This window comes from Hyaena hyaena, unplaced genomic scaffold (genome assembly GCF_003009895.1).
Source record: "Hyaena hyaena isolate Hyena2069 unplaced genomic scaffold, ASM300989v1 scaffold_49, whole genome shotgun sequence".
Classification (NCBI taxonomy): Eukaryota; Metazoa; Chordata; class Mammalia; order Carnivora; family Hyaenidae; genus Hyaena; species Hyaena hyaena.
Window position 1 is genome coordinate 2099618 of NW_024080681.1, and position 15907 is coordinate 2115524.

Consider the following 15907-nt stretch of genomic DNA (forward strand, 5'->3'; position numbering starts at 1 on the left):
TCTCCTCACCCCAGACACACTCCCTCATCTCCAACCCCAGCAGAGGAGGCAACTGCCCACAGAAAAGGGACATGTTCAGTCTCATGACACCAGGGTGTAGGAAAACTTTTCCTTAACCCTTTCTAGGTTTTTTTGAAAAATTTTTTAATGTTTATTTACTTTTGAGAAAGAGAGAGAGAGAGCACGCATGCATGCTCAAGCAGGAGAGGGGTAGAGAGAGAGGGAGACCTGGAATCTGAAGCAGGCTCCCCACTGTCAGCCCAGAGACCGATGCAGGGCTTGAACCCACAAACTGTGAGATCATGACCTAAATGAGCTGAAGTCAGATGCTTAACTGACTAAGCCACCCAGGTGCCCCAACCCTTTTTAGGTTCTTTTGGCTGGTCTCTTAATTAAGTTGACATAAAACAGATTTGGAGGAGAAGATTTTAATTGCATATGTACTAGAGCCTCACATAGACACGAGAGGTTTAAAGAAGTCAGACATCTGCAGCCTCTCTGCGATCCTGAGCTGAGAAGAGGGCAGGCCTGAGGGGCTCCAAAGAGAAGGAAATTAATTCACAGGAAGATAGCAAGGGCACATGTTTGGGAAACCAATGTTTGTTACACCAGGCAGAGACAATGGGACAGAGAGAGGAATCAACCAACGGCCGTCTGAGCTCCGGCTTACCCCACTCACCCAGATGCTGCAGCAGCTCTCTTCCTGCCCCAGGCCCCCCTCTAAATTCTTAGGGGAAAAGAAGGGAGAAGCAAGAAGCTCTTGCTGGGTCTTCTGGACCTTGATTGTCTCCGGCTCAAAACCACTGACGTGCCAAACTAGCACATTCGGGAGAGGCTCGTTCGGAAGTGCCGCGGGGGGATCACACATGTGGTGTGGTACTGATAAGCCCAAATGTGGGCACCAGCGTAAGCACATACCTGCACGAGACATATCGTCACAAGCCACGTGTGCCTGGTGTCCTTCTCCAGCCTGCTCTGCACGCGGCTGCCCTTGCCCTCGCCCCCACCCAGCACCCTCCTCGGGCCTCTCGTGCCCACAGTCTGAAGCTGCTCCTCTCACCTTAGAGGCCGTTCCTGTCTAGGGACAAGCCCTTGGTGCAGCAAGACAACACAAGAGATCCCATCCCTCCTATCTTCATGAAGGAAAATCGATCCGCTGAAAGAAAGACCTCTTTGATGTTTGCAAAGAGAGTCGTACTATGTCCCAGAGCCAATATCTAATGATCCACAATCATTTTTTTTTCCATGAGACAAAAAAGAAAAAGAAGAAGAAACAAACTATTCTTTCTGTAAATTCCACAATCCAATGCCGATAGCAGCGGGCTTATGAAAAGAAACGTGCGTTGTTTTTTAAGTGGCACCTGTGGGGCTCACACGAGATCAGAATCCAGGGGGCTTGGGGTATTTGAACCTCAGAACAACTCTCCATAGGAGGAGAATCTCTCCAGAGGCCTCACACGTCTGCTCGAGGTGGCATTTGCCCGATCTCATTCAGGGTTAATGGACTGTTTCATGCTCTTTATCTTTAAGACCCAAAATAATTTCTCCTGCCTGAACTGAGGAATGCGTTGGGCTGGCCCCTTTGCAGCCACAAGATCAAAAGCATGTCTCCTACATCATTTTTTAAAATCCTTATTAAACATGTCATAAGGGAAAGTGAGCAAAGTTACTCACCCTTTTTTGTCTTAATCTTTGTAACAGCATCATTGTCCGGGGTTGCAGGGAGAGGGGATGATAGGCAAACTGTCTTTTTTTTTTTTCCTTCTTCTTCTAAAGAAAAACACAAAAATCCAAAATAAGAACATCTAATTAGCTTTCAGTATGAAAGCTCGTTCATATTTACAAAAATTATGTCACTTCGAGATTTCTCCAAAAAAGTGACTTTCCTAGTGCAGGTAATTCGGGACTCTCTGTGCTGTCCTCCTGCTGAGCTCTGCAACTGGGCTCTTGCAGATGTAAGGGTGCCCTCATCCCCTCACCCCTGTGCCCCTCCACAGCCCATACATGTTTCAGGAGCTCTTGGGAAGCAAGAGGGCTCAGGCCACTCCTGCACCTTTGGGGTTCTGACTTCCTGCAAGCCTCGCCCCAGGGAGACCACGAGGGAGGACACGTGATTCCCATTCACAGGATGCTAAAAGGGTCCTGCCAGGCCAACCCCTAGGTTTTGCACCTTTCCCCAGAACCGTGAAACCATGGCATCTTAGACGTGGGAATTAATCTCCTCCTACTCACAGTTTAGGAGCGAAGGAAGGGGCCACCTGTGTGGCTCAGTCGGTTAAGCGTCAGACTTCAGCTCGTGATCTTGCGGTCCGTGAATTCAACCCCGCGTCGGGCTCTGTGCTGACCGCTCAGAGCCTGGAGCCTGCTTCCGATTCTGTGTCTCCCTCTCTCTCTGCCCCTCCCCCACTCACACTCTCCCAAAAGTAAGTAAACATTAAAAAAAATTTCTTTAAAGACCGAAGGAGAAAAAATAAATAAATAAATAAATAAATAAATAAATAAAGACCGAAGGAAGACAAAAACCCATCTCCGGTGCAGGGACATAAAAGCTTTATCCCCCCTCGGGGGCTAGGCATTCGGGGGACAGGCAGGACGAATCTGCAGCAGTGATAGCACAGGACGGACGTCAGCGGTGAGACCCTGCAGCCACTTCGCCTCGGCGGTTTCACTCCAGGCAGGTTCAGACGGCGGCTTTTCTTCAGGGGCTGCGTGTTTGCCGCTGCTTTCCAAGGGCAGATTCGGCTTCCAGAACCAGAACGCCAGGAGGCAGTGGGAAGGGGATTTTAGAGTCAGACAGACAGCTGAGTTCAAATTCTGCTCCACTTGTAACTCTCCGGGTGACCCTGGGCGTGCGTCCAGGTCTCCGCTTCCTTGTCTGTAACCCGCCAGTCTAACCGGACCCTACCGCCGGGGTCTCCAGGGAAAACAGGGCTGCGCCAGCCGCCCGAGGTCAGCTCCAGGGAGCCGGCCGGACTCCGTACGGAGGGTGGGCGGCATTACGGAAACCACACAGCAGCTACCCGGGGGGCACAGCTACTTCGTGCTCCGGCTCTAAAGCAGGAGGGAGCCGAGGGGAAAACACCCGACCTTTCCCTGCTCTGCCCTCATCTCGGGCACGTGCCTCCCACCCGGAAACCGCCGGGCAAGGGAGCCTGGGAGATGTAGGCGCGAGGCAGGCGGAGCGTGGACGGATAGCAGGGGTCGGCGGAGAAAATGGATCCTACCCAGCGTGTTATCCGTATTTTAGTCTTGTTATGAGGACCAAAACTGACGTATGTAAAACGCTTAATTCGTAGCCTGATGCATCGTAGGGTCTCAACAAATGGACGTTATTTCTCATTATGCCTATTCACAGTTGGGGTCTTTCAGGCAGCAGGTGTCCTGCCTTATTTTCACACAAAGAGCCCCCCGATACCCCTTAGACACCTGGTGCATGCTGTGACTTGTGGAGGTAGAAACCTACTATGACACCAAGCTTGCCCTCGGGGAGAGAAGACACGGTCATTGACACCCATGAGACAGGAAGACAGAAGGTGACGAGAGTCACATAGACATGACTCACCTTCCCAGACGCAAGGTCCTCTAAGTCTGGGACCACAGCTTCTGGGTCTCTTGTTTTCTGTTCTACTACATTTAAAAGCTTTTTCTTCTTCCAATAAGATTCTAATTAGAATTCCTGCATATTGTAGAAAACACAAACCTTGCGGAAAAGCGTAAAGACGAATAAAAATTACCCCTCCCTCCTCTCCAAAGATAAGCACTGTTATATTTTTACGAAAATCCCTCCTGTGTGTTCTGTTTTATAAAGTTGGCCTCATGTTAGATATGCAATTTTGTATCCTGGTTGTTGTTTGGGGTTGGGGTTTGTTTTTTTTTCCCACTCCTTTCATAAGGATTGAAATTGCTCCAAAAATATCTTTTAATGACTTCATAAGAGTAAATCACATGGTTGGGAATATCAGCTCTGAATCAGGAGTCTCACGTCTAATTGCAGCTTCACCAGCTCTTAGCTGCATGACAATGGACAAGTTACTTAACTTTCCCAAGCGTCAGCTTCTGCGTTTGTTAACTGCCCCGGGGGAGGATAGAGTGGGCATCTTACAAAGTTGTTGTAAAGAGAAATGAGATAATTATGTGAACCGATGAGCTCAGTGTCTGGGACATGGTAAAAAGCTAAATGGTAGTTATCATAATGGTCATTATTAGTCTATAGTCTTTCCTCCAAGGTGTTTCTGATTTGTTTTTAGTTAAGTAATCCTGCGATGACACTTTCGAATTCAAATATCTTTCCATAATTCAACTTTTTCCTTAGGGTACATAAAGTTATACTCCCAGGTACAAACGCTTAAAAGTTAAAGGCCTGGAGCCGGGTGGCTGGGACTTACGTCTAGCTGTGTGATACGGGAAAAGCCACGTAACCTCTCTGTGCTTCAGTTTCCTCTCCTCTAAAAGAACGTGATAATAGTGTCAGCTGTTGTGAGGATTACATGGGATAAGAGATGCAAAGTGCCTGGCACAGGTGAACAAAATAAATATTAGCCAACGTTGTTATCATGCATACTGGCAATTATACTCCTTTATCCCCAACAGCTTTTAGCACTGGACTGAGCACCAGGAGACTTCAATGAATACGTATTAAATTGGGTTAAATTTCATTGGTAGGGGTGTTCCTTGAGTTCTCGGGAAGATGGCCTGCCCCCTCATTAGGAGGTTAACCCTCAGGCCGTCTTCCCACCCGGTCCTGTCCTCATCCAGTCCCACCCGCAACTACGGCCTGCATCTTTGGGAGGACATTTCCCTTTGCCTCTGTTCAACTTGTAACACTGTCTGCCTGTTACAGGGTTCTCTTGACAGACCGCAAATAGCATAAAGCCTCTAGGAGGCTCCTGGGATGATAGGCCAGGGTCCCTGTCTCCATCACTGCCACCAGGGCTGAAGAACCCTTTCTGGAACCTGGGCCCATAGCCTTGCTCTTATTTCTCGCCCACAGCCTCACAGTCCTGAGAGCATCGAACGACTGTATTCCACGCTTAAGGATCTGGCACCCATTATGCACAGGGCCCTGTCTGCGGTGCCAGATGATGCCCAAGCTGGCTCCTACCTAAAGCAGAAAACTCACGGCCTATAAATCAACTGTCAGTGTTTGGTTCTTGCTGGGAACATAAAAATATATCAGTAAACTTTGGTGCTTCAGAGCAAACCCTAGAGATAACCCCAGGAACATAAGCAAATCCACTATAACACCAAATGAGAAGGTTGATTTATGTCAGCAGGTCAGGCTGGGTAACTAACCCAGAATGCCAGTGACAGAGGCACACCAGGACACTGCAGCTGGGGTGTTGGCAAACACACCATGAGCTGCCGCCGGGTTTGCCCGTAGCTGTCGGCCTCCAGGAGAAATGCATCATTTGGCAGGTAGTAGGTTGATTCACGAAGGTAATGAATTTCCACATGCTGGCTATATGGGATGGATGAGTAAGTGGCTAGTTCCATGCTTCCCAGTGGGAATTCTACAACACAGCTTGGAGCTCAGGTCTAGGGTTCTCAGAGGTGACTTTCAACCTGCTTAATGTTAATACCCTTCGTGTGACCCCATGCAAACTGTCAGTTTGTTCATCCCAGAAAGTTTATTAGACACCTATTATGTGGAAGGCACTCTATCAGAATTAGTGGATTAATTACTACCTAGAAGAAGAAAGGCAAATACACAGGAAGCATGTCATAAATCCCTCTCCTCTGCCCAAGGCAGACACCAGTCTTCCCAAGAGCCTGGGTATAGCCTCAGAACCCCTCTCAACATAGGGCTCTGGGCAGTCCTATCAATCATTTGGACTTGACATACCCTACGAAACCTGATTGCCATCTTGGAGCTAAAACACCACAAGTACTTAGAGAATATGGGGACAGCAAGAGAAAAGTCCAGGCAGCAACCAGCCATTTTGGAATGAGTGGGGTAATTTTGAAAACAGCCCAGTAGGTGGTTGTGACAATGTAGGGTAAGTCAAGGCCATCTTAGGAGCCTTAGCAGTAGGCCAACCTAAGAGTCAGACTCTGCTAAGTGATCTTGAACATGTCTTTTCACCTCCTGGGCCCCAGGTTTCTTATTTATAAAAGGGGAAGGATGATGACAATACTTACCTCATAGAGTTGTTATGATGAGCAAATGAGACAATGCCCTGTGAAGTGTCTAACAAACCTGTCTAATGGCAAGGAGTGTACTTGTAGTAATTAGACATAGACCAGATTTAGGTAAAGAAGAGTAAAATAAGTTCCCCTCTCTAAACAGCCCAGTAGAAGCTCAATTCTGAGCATTTGATAAGATGGAAAAATTTTAGGCCCAAGTGCCAGAATTAGAGTTATCTTATTTCCATCAGAAAATGTGCTCATTGACCCCCACAGAGCCAGTACCCAGGAACTGCCCCAGCATATAGAGATGTGGTCATGAGGGCATATGCTTCTTAACTAGCACTCTGTCCCTCCCAAAAGTGACTACATCAAACAGAGGCAAAGGTAAAAATTGGCACTGGGTTCTCCTGCTTTTGTCAGATGCCTAAAAGGTGATAATATCCTTCCTATCTTACTAAATACATGGAAGAGTCTAACAGGACTGTATGTAGAAATGGGTGAGAATGCTACACCATATTCCTATTCTGCCTTCTTCTGTTGGATAGTAATTATTATATTACAAATACACCATATGTCCTCTGTAGACATTTAATAAATAGAGAAAGAAAAAGAAAATATATAAAGCATTCATAATCCCAACACCGGGGGGGGGGGGGATGTTGGTATCAATCCATCTAGACTTTTCCCTCTGTATTTTTAAATTTTAAAAATATGAGATTTTTAACTTAAAAAATCCACTTAAAATCTCTTTCTCTCTCCTCCTTCCCCTCCCCCTTTCCACTTCAGTGTATCATTACCAGTTCAAGATCCAGTTCATCAACTACCTTGAGAAACCAGTAGAACCAACTTTTACTATGACACTCCTGGGAACAAAAGAGGAAAACCGGAAAATTACCATCTCTCTGTGAGTACAGGTGCAGCCCCATCTATGGTGATGACATGCTGCTTTTTTTTGCAGGATCTAGATGGACCCTGTCCTTTTCAAGGGTCAGTTTACTCTTCTCAGTCCACATGACTGCCCCAAACATTTGTCAGACGGGACGTCCCCCCGAGCCCACTGCCTTGTCACCCCTCCTCAGCCTTACCCAGTCCTGCAGATTCCTTTATGATGGAACTGCCTGGGTTTGCGATGGCTCATTCCCTGCAAGCTGAGTGGAGAGCGAAGCCAGAGGTGGCGAAATCCATCCACAGTGCAGGAAGAAGAGCCAGGCAGGGAGGAGCGGGGAGGGCTGGAGCAGATGTCCACAGGATGGCCGAGTTCCTTTCCAGTGAGTTCTGAAAACCATAACACAGAAACAAAACCAGTTTCAGCTTGGCATACATTTCCCATCTCGGCAGCCTGCACTGCCAGCCTGCCCATCTGTCCTTTGCCCTGTTACACACCTGTTCACAATGCAAACAGTGGCCTCGGCCTCCCTCGGAGGCTCACCAGCTACATGGCCAGAAGAAGGCTGCTTTTTCTACACATCTCCACCCTCAGCATGAGGGTCTTCCTCAGCGACACCCCATCCACTCCAGGGTCAGTCCTCAGTTCTGGAAAATGTCCCCTAGCTCTGGATCTCTGATCATCACACTGATTCTATCATCCAGCAAGTATTCGTGCTCTGTCCCGGAGGTAGAGAGGACCCTAGCCCTAGGATCTCACAGCCGAGCTGGGCGGATGGGTTCCTGAGCAATTCTTTACAACATTCTGCAGGAAGGGTGACAACAAGCTGTGCAGGGGAACCCTCCATCTCCCTGTCTCACCCCAAATCCAGTGTTAACTCTGCACTGCTTTAAATCTCTCCCGGGGAGTAGCTCCACGGTGGGAAGTCGCTGTGGCTTTCCATGCTGCTCAGTCAATGTTGGGACATGTTAATGTCTTGGAGATTAGTGAGTAAACCTGCTAATGATACCTAAGGATCTGCATTTAAATCTTGTTCCAAACTGTTCCATCACTTAAACATGTGGTTTTCTATTACTATTATACTTTGTTGTTTCTTTTTATATGGAGAGGGGGGGAAAGCTTTAGTGGGGAAATAAGAGTGTGGTGTGGCTCTACGGTTACTCAAACCTGCAGGGAGCTGAACTGCCCTGAGGTCATTGCCGAAGCCCCACTGTCTTCTCTTTCCTGATGTGTTAGAGTTGAAGTCAGAAAGCCTGAGCTAAGCAAAGTTACCAGATTCATTATGGCAGAACTCTCAGCCTTTTAAATATGCTAACACAGGGGCACTTGGGTGGCTCAGTCAGTTAAGCATCCGACCCCTGATTTGGGCTCAGGTCATGATCTCACAGTTTGTGAGTTCAAGCCCCACATAGGGTTCTGTGCTGACAGTGTGAAGCCTGCTTTGGATTCTCTCTCTCTTTCAATCAATCAATCAATCAATCAATAAAAAAGGCTAACACAGAATGAAGCATGGTTTTCCCAATATTAATAGACTGGCACACCTATTGCTTTTTCTATTAATAGTATGTCCAACACCAATTTGGGAAAGGCCCCAGAAAAGATCTTCCCAAGTCACTCAGGCAAGCCAAACACATCCTGAATGTGCCCAAACATGACTTTGCTGTTACAGATAAACTGGGTCTGATTTCCTTTGTATCTTCAAGGGATCAAGAAATTACTAGTAATAAAACCTATTCCTTCCTTATCACGTTGGATTTGGATATCGGTGAGCTGATCATGATCAAGTTCAAGTGGGAAAATGGTGCAGTATGGACCAATGTCTGGAACACGGTCCAAACCATCATCCCTTGGAGCAGAAAGCCCCTCTACTCGGGCCTTGTTGCAAAGACCATCAAAGTCAAGGCGGGAGAAACCCAGCAACGGTGAGTACAGACACAGCCTTCCCTGACATCCATCAAGCACCTGTATGTGCCAGCACTTTCATAATTAGTACTCACATTTATATCATAAAGTGGGCATTATTGTGTCCTAATGATGGCTCACAAATGCTCAGAAATGTGAAATGACCATCCTGAGTTCACACAGCCACAGGAGGAAGGACCAAGATTTGTACCCAGGTCTTCTGACTCCCAGTACAGCCTCTTCCCACTGCTTGTGGTTAACAGCTACCTGCCTCTGGAGTTTGAGAAGCCACCTCACTGGCCCACTGCTTTTCAAACTTCTACATGCAGGTGAATCACCAGATGTTTAAGGACCGCACTTTGAGTGGCAAGGACCAGGGAGTGACGTTTCCTTTTTCTTGTTCACCCAGAGAAATGCTTGTAACAGATCACAGTCTCAAAATCTCATTCTTTGATGGCACCTTTCAAATCTTAGAGTGCCAAAGAGTCAAGGGAAGTTTATTAAATATGCAGATTCCCGAAGCCACCTCCAGAGCTTTCGTGGCGGTTTGTGAAGGGACCCAGGACACACATTTGCTAATAAAAGCCCTACGAAATTCTGATGTGTACCAATGGAGTAGCCTTAAGAAATGCTGCTGTGTGATTTAACATCTCCTTTGGCCCCAAGATCCCCAGGGACAATAAGAGGTTGGGGATAGAGTAGGACATAAAAGAAAGGGTGGTCCAGCTGTCCCTTCAGTCCTATCAGCAGAGCAAAGGGATACCCAGTGTATTTTGCCATGGCAACCATGCTTTTCTTTTTTTTTTAATTTTTTTTTTCTGAAAGAGAGAGAGAGACGGCATGAGCAGGGGAGGGTCAGAGAGAGAGGGAGACACAGGATCCGAAACAGGCTCAAGTCTGTGAGCTAGCTGTCACCACAGAGCCCGATGCGGGGCTCGAACGCACAAACCATGAGATAATGCCCTGAGCCAAAGTCGGATGCTTAGCCCACTGAGCCACCCAGGCGCCCTGTAACCATGCTTTTCTATAGTTCTGCTTCTCCATGAAAGGAGAATTCTGTCCTTCCCCAGACCCTTCCTCCTCCTCCCCCACTGTGTTCAGGAAACTTGTCTCTCCTCTCCCACCTTCCTTTGTTGGAAAACCCATTCATTTCACTCTTTGGCTTGTCCCTAGTAGAAATGGAAAACAGCAGGCCTCTCCCCTCTGAACTACATTCCTCCCTCCCCCACAGGCTTCATGGCCAGGAGCGGGCCCATAGCAGATTTATGCCCGGGAGTCCTTTACACAACAGCACTCTGAGATTTTATCTCCCTGGGATACAAAATCCTGGCAATTACTAAGAGCATACTCTGAAGCCTGCCAACAGATTTCTCCACATGATCAATTTGAGAAAATTAAACTGTTTCTCTCCTCGTATACACTTAGCTATTCTTGCATGACTTTCTGGCCCTTTAGAAGAGCTCTACTTCTGAAAACCACCCCTCCTCGCATTCTCTCAGCTAGATGGTAATTCCTCAGTTCTAGTGGCTGTTCACCATGACAATTCTCTGTGACTTGACCTGAAAAGCTGTATAAAACACAACACAACCTTCTCACTGATGCTTACCCACATGGTTCTGAAGAAGGAAAGGGCAGAGGGAAGGGAACTGTGCTTACAGAGCTCCCACTGCATGGTGGGCACAGAATTAAGTCTGGAGTGTTAGTCTCATGTAACCTTCCCAATGATCCTCTGAAATGGGTAGGAGTGGTTGTGCAGATTAGGAAGCTGAGGCTCATAGATAGACATTACACAGCTTGGGCTGATAATTGTCTAGGCCCAGAGCTGACTCCAGGTTTGTCTGATTCATTGCCTATTTACTGCCCGTGCACTGTTTCCAGCAGTCCCTTCCTCTGTTAATCTTGGCCCCACGAATCTGATGCTCCTTAGTCTAAACCAGCAGAGTTGAAGTGCTGGACATTAATATACATGCATATCAAACCCTCCAGCTGTAAGAGGTACATGCTGGAAAAAGGGGAGGGATTGTGGGACCTATCATTTTTTTAAGTTACAAGTATTCACTGCCTCCCTGTGTGTCTTCACGGTATGAGGTACCATTAGGGGATACCAAAAAAATCTGAGTTGTGGCTCTTGGCGTAAAGAAATTCCAGGACCTAATTAGGAAAACAAGATGCATTAATTTTACTAATAGCATGCCCCATCTCAGTGTTCTCAAGCCTTAATGTGCACAGGAATCATCTGAGAATCATGTTGAAATGCAATTAAAATGCAGATTGAGTGGGGCCTGAAATTCTGCATCTGTAACAAGCTACTGATGCTACTGATGCTGCTGGCACACGGACCACACTTTGCATACCTGAAGGTCTAGTACTGCATGATCCAGGAAGCCTAGAAGGAAGACATCAGGTCGGTGGTGCTGTGCTACAACAGGCTTTAGGGAGGCCAGGAGGCATTCCCAGAGAGACAGGCAGCGAGCAAAGCAATATGGTAGGCGGAATCCAATGGCCCGCGTCTGCCTCAGCTCAAATTCCTCTTGCAGCTCACCACCTGTGCAGCCTCAGACACTAACTGCACTGCTCTGGACTCAGTTCTTCCGTGATAAATGGAATTTATAATATGTATCTCATGAGACTAATAACAACTACCAAGTTTTGAGCACCTCTACAATCCATAATCCCAGAGCCAGGATGTAAATATTCAGCCTCATAACTCTTAATCTCTCTGTTAACTATAAGGGAGAAAAATGGTTAAGTAACTCACTCTGTGCTTCCATGGGAGGAATCCAATGAGAGGTGATTTTCTCTTCCAAAAACAGAGTCAGGGATGAAAGGGCCCATTGTGGTTGAAGAGATAGGACAGATAGCATTGATTCTACAGCAGGACATAAAAAGCAATCGGCTGAACATAATGAGAAAATGTTCAATTTTCACAGTAATCATGTAAATGCAAAAAAAAGTCAATGAAATTAGCACTGGTCACCCATTAGTTTGGCAGGAATTAAAAAACAGACAATATCCAGAGTTGGAAAAGGAGTGGAGACATGGGCAGTCTCATACACTGTTCATGGGAATATAAATTATGGAGCTTCTACAGGGATATTTCAGTCATGACTAACATTCAATGAGCACCTACTGTATACCAGGCACTGTAGATGCAAGGTAAGCAGCACTGAACAGAATAGACAAAGCCCTCTGTCTTATGGAGCTTACATTATCAAAATTTTAAATATCACTAATACCCAGAATTTTAACTCTAGGTGTCTGTCCTGGAGAAATACTCAAAATATCCATAAAAGATATATAGGTGTAAAAATGTCTATTGTGGTACTGTCTGTAAATGGTAAACCATTAGGAAAATCTCAATGTCCATCAAGAGGAAAATGGATGGCTATAATATGCTGTCATATATCCATTCAATGGGATGTAGTGCAGGAGGTGAAAAAGAATGAAATCGATTCATATGGACCATTATGAACAGGTCTCCAAGTACATTACTTGATGACAATGAAAATTTTCAGAAAGATGCATACATTATACATATATTACATACAAAAATACATACATTATAATCCCACTTATATTAAGAATTCTTTCTGTTTGCATATAAACATTGATATATGTGTAAATGCAAAGAAACAGGTCTGGAAATATGTAAACCACACCAGAAAAGTGGAGGAGAGTGATATTGATGAAGGGTGATGGCAAAGAGGACCTTTTAATATTTTTTTTTCTAGGAGAGAGAGAGAGAGAGACAGCATGAGCAGGGGAGGGTCAGAGAGAGAGGGAGACACAGACTCTGAAATAGGCTCCAGGCTCTGAGCTGGCAGTCAGCACAGAGCCCGACGCGGGGCTCAAACCCATGAACCGCGAGATCATGACCTAAGTGAAAGTCGGACGCTTAACCGACTAAGCCTCCTGGGCGCCCCAAGGACCTTCTAATATTTGACTTCACTTAATATCTTTACCATTTGAATTTTTCAAAACTGCATTCACAAATTACTCATAATTCTCTTTATTTTAGCTTTCTTGAGATAAATTGACAAAATCAAGATATTTAAAGTGTACATCAGTGTGACTTGATATATGTACATGTGTGAAAGGATCCCCCCCATCCAGTTAACTAACACCTTCATCACCTAATGCATATATAATCCAGTGTTACCAATTATAGTCACTGTGTTTTACAGTAGATCCTCAGACCCTATTAATCCTATAGCTGAAAGTTTGTACACTTTTATCAACCTCTCCCTATCTCCCCTCACTCCAGGCCCTGGGAATCACTTTTCTACTTTGTTTCTATAACTGTTAATTTTTTTTTTTGGATTTCACATATAAATGATACCATGCAGTATTTGTCTTTCTAGCTTATACACTATTTTAATTATAAAACTCTGATTTAATGAAGACTTAACCTTAAATGTAATTCAAAAAAAAGAGAAGAGAGAGAAGAAAGAAAGAAAGAAAGAAAGAGAGAGAGAGAGAAGAAAGAAAGAAAGAAAGAAAGAAAGAGAGAGAGAGAGAGAGAAAGAAAGAAAGAAAGAAAGAAAGAAAGAAAGAAAGAAAGAAAGAAAGAAAGAAAGGAAGAAAGAAAGAAGGAAGGAAGGAAGGAAGGAAGGAAGGAAGGAAGGAAGGAAGGAAGGAAGAAGGAAAGAAAGGAAGGAAGGTAGGAAGGAAGGAAGGAAGGGAGAAAAAAGAAAGAAAGAGAAGAAAAGCCATAACCTAGAATTCTTTGTGACTATTAATACTTTTGTCCTAGTAGATATAAGTTAGCAACAACACAAAACAGCATCTCAGGCCAAGCTAATGAACGGTCAAAGCAGGTCTAACGGCCGGTCTCCAAGAGAGACCCAAAAAACACATAGTGATGTCTTCTCTAGCTGGACAGTGTCTGCACCAGTAAGAGGAAGGGGCTGGCCTTACGGGGCTGAGCCCAGCAGAGGCTGGTGACAGTGGCCTCATTTCCCGGGGGCCTTTAAGAACAGCCCTGGCAAACTGGAGCCTGTCCAAAGAAGGAAGGCTGGGGAGAGAAGCCTGCCCTGTGGGGAACAGTTGAAGGGACTGCAAATGTTTGCCCTGGAGTCAGGGCAATGCAGTGAAAGGAGCAATAGTCACCATCAAATCTCTGATGAGCTGTGGTTAGGGAGGAAAAAGAACAGCCCCGAGGACTTTCTGTTCTCGCAGAGCTGAAATCACCCCAGTGCAGAGCTCTAGGAAGCAGCCTTACACTGCTTAACCCAGTCACTGACTTGGGTTTGGTTTTTCTCTGAAGTTATGAAAATATTTGTGAACATAAGAATCTAATGTTTTAAGAATAGCATGCATTACATAAATTGAGCATTTATTTACAAAGGATGAAACACTTCAATAAGCTCCATCTAAAAGCTAATGCTCTGTTTGCTTTATGTTTTCTATTCAGAATGACATTTTGCTCAGAAAGCACGGATGGCCTAAAACTCCAACCAACCCAAGAGAAAACGTTTGTAAGATGTGACAGAAACTCTAAAAAGCTGAAGAGAAAGATCAGATGAGCTTTAATGAAGACCCAATGTGAAAAACAAATGATCTTATTCCTTTTCTGGAATGGTTACTTTATTTGGAAACCCAAGTTATGTAAACAATCTTGCATAAAGTTGAAATAAAGCTTAGATTTAAAGGGGGTGCATGGTTTCACTATTCTAAACTGAGCTTTTAAAAACTATATTATGGGGGTGCCTGCGTGGCTCAGTTGGTTAATCATCTGATTCTTGGTTTCAGCTCAGGTCATGATCTCATGGTTGGTGAGTTCAAGCCCCACATCGGGCTCTGTAGTGATGGCGCGAAGCCTGCTTGGGATCCTCTGTCTCCCTCGCTCTCTGTCCCTCCCCCCACCTCTCTCTCTCAAATAAAAAAGTTTTTAATGTTTTTTAATGTTTATTTATTTTTGAGAGACAGAGAGAGACAGAGCATGAGTGGAGGAAAGGCAGAGAGAGAGGGAGACAGAATCCGAAACAGGCTCCAGGCTCCAAGCTGTCAGCACAGAGCTCACAAACCATGAGAGCATGACCTGAGCCAAAGTCAGACGCTTAAATGACTGAGCTACACAGGTGCCACAATAAAAAAACATTTTTTTTTAAAAATAAGACAAATATAAATACATATACATTATGTAACTATATTCAAATATTTGTATAACTAAAAATTTCCCAATTAGGTGTCTGATTAAATGGTAATATATGCAAATATAAGTACACATAAGAGCCATTAAAGATTCTTTGTCCTCATTTACAATGTATTTTATGGTTAAGTAAAGTTTCCCATATTTCCTGCCTAGTTTATCTGGATCCGTTTTTTGAACCATGCTGGAAAGGTACTTCTTTATTACAAAACTGATGCTTCAATAAAATGAAATTCCAATTAATCACTAGTTGTATGTCCCAAAGTACACATCTCTTAAGACAATTCAGCTCACTAAAAGAAAAATTCTAATTAAACTAGTAGCTGCCATCATACAAATTATACAACTATTTCACTGAATCAAACCAATAAAAGTAGAATTCTCCTAAAACTATAATGATAGCATGAAAGCTGGATGGTTGGTCACTCTAACAATTAAATTACTATGGCATAAGCACAATTTTTCTCATTCATTAATGCTTACATTAAAGAGTTAGATATCAAATTTCAAACTGTCCAATAAACGCAAGAATGATGCTTTAAGAAGCAAATTCCATCACAAAGCATGGGAAGGAAATACTAGACATGTCATGACTTGGATATGTGTTTCAGGCAACTCAGAGAAGAAGAACACACCATGCACGCTGAACAACCTTACCTGACATTCACATAGGCTCAGATCTGCACAGCTTGTAATCTTCCTGCTCTTCTCAGAGGTGGATACACCAGAGCTGGTGAAAAACAAATCCCTAAAAGATGTCCGCCTCTGATGCAATCAATCTGAAGACTGGAAAGACCTATTCTTTCCCTTGAAAAGACCCCCAAAACTAAAGGATGGGGGTG

At 44.8% G+C, this 15907-nt stretch overlaps 1 protein-coding gene across 1 annotated transcript in view; it reads left to right on the forward strand.

Annotated features, from left to right (window-relative positions):
- The window catches only part of LIPC (lipase C, hepatic type), a 134075-nt gene extending 119516 nt beyond the window's left edge, over positions 1-14559 (forward strand). Inside the window, exons 7-9 of the mRNA XM_039230586.1 lie at positions 6913-7030; positions 8716-8934; positions 14328-14559. Of these exons, the coding sequence (XP_039086517.1) occupies positions 6913-7030; positions 8716-8934; positions 14328-14439 (449 nt within the window). The 3' untranslated portion in view covers positions 14440-14559. The remainder of the gene's footprint in view (positions 1-6912; positions 7031-8715; positions 8935-14327) is intronic.
- Positions 14560-15907: the final 1348 nt, after the last annotated feature.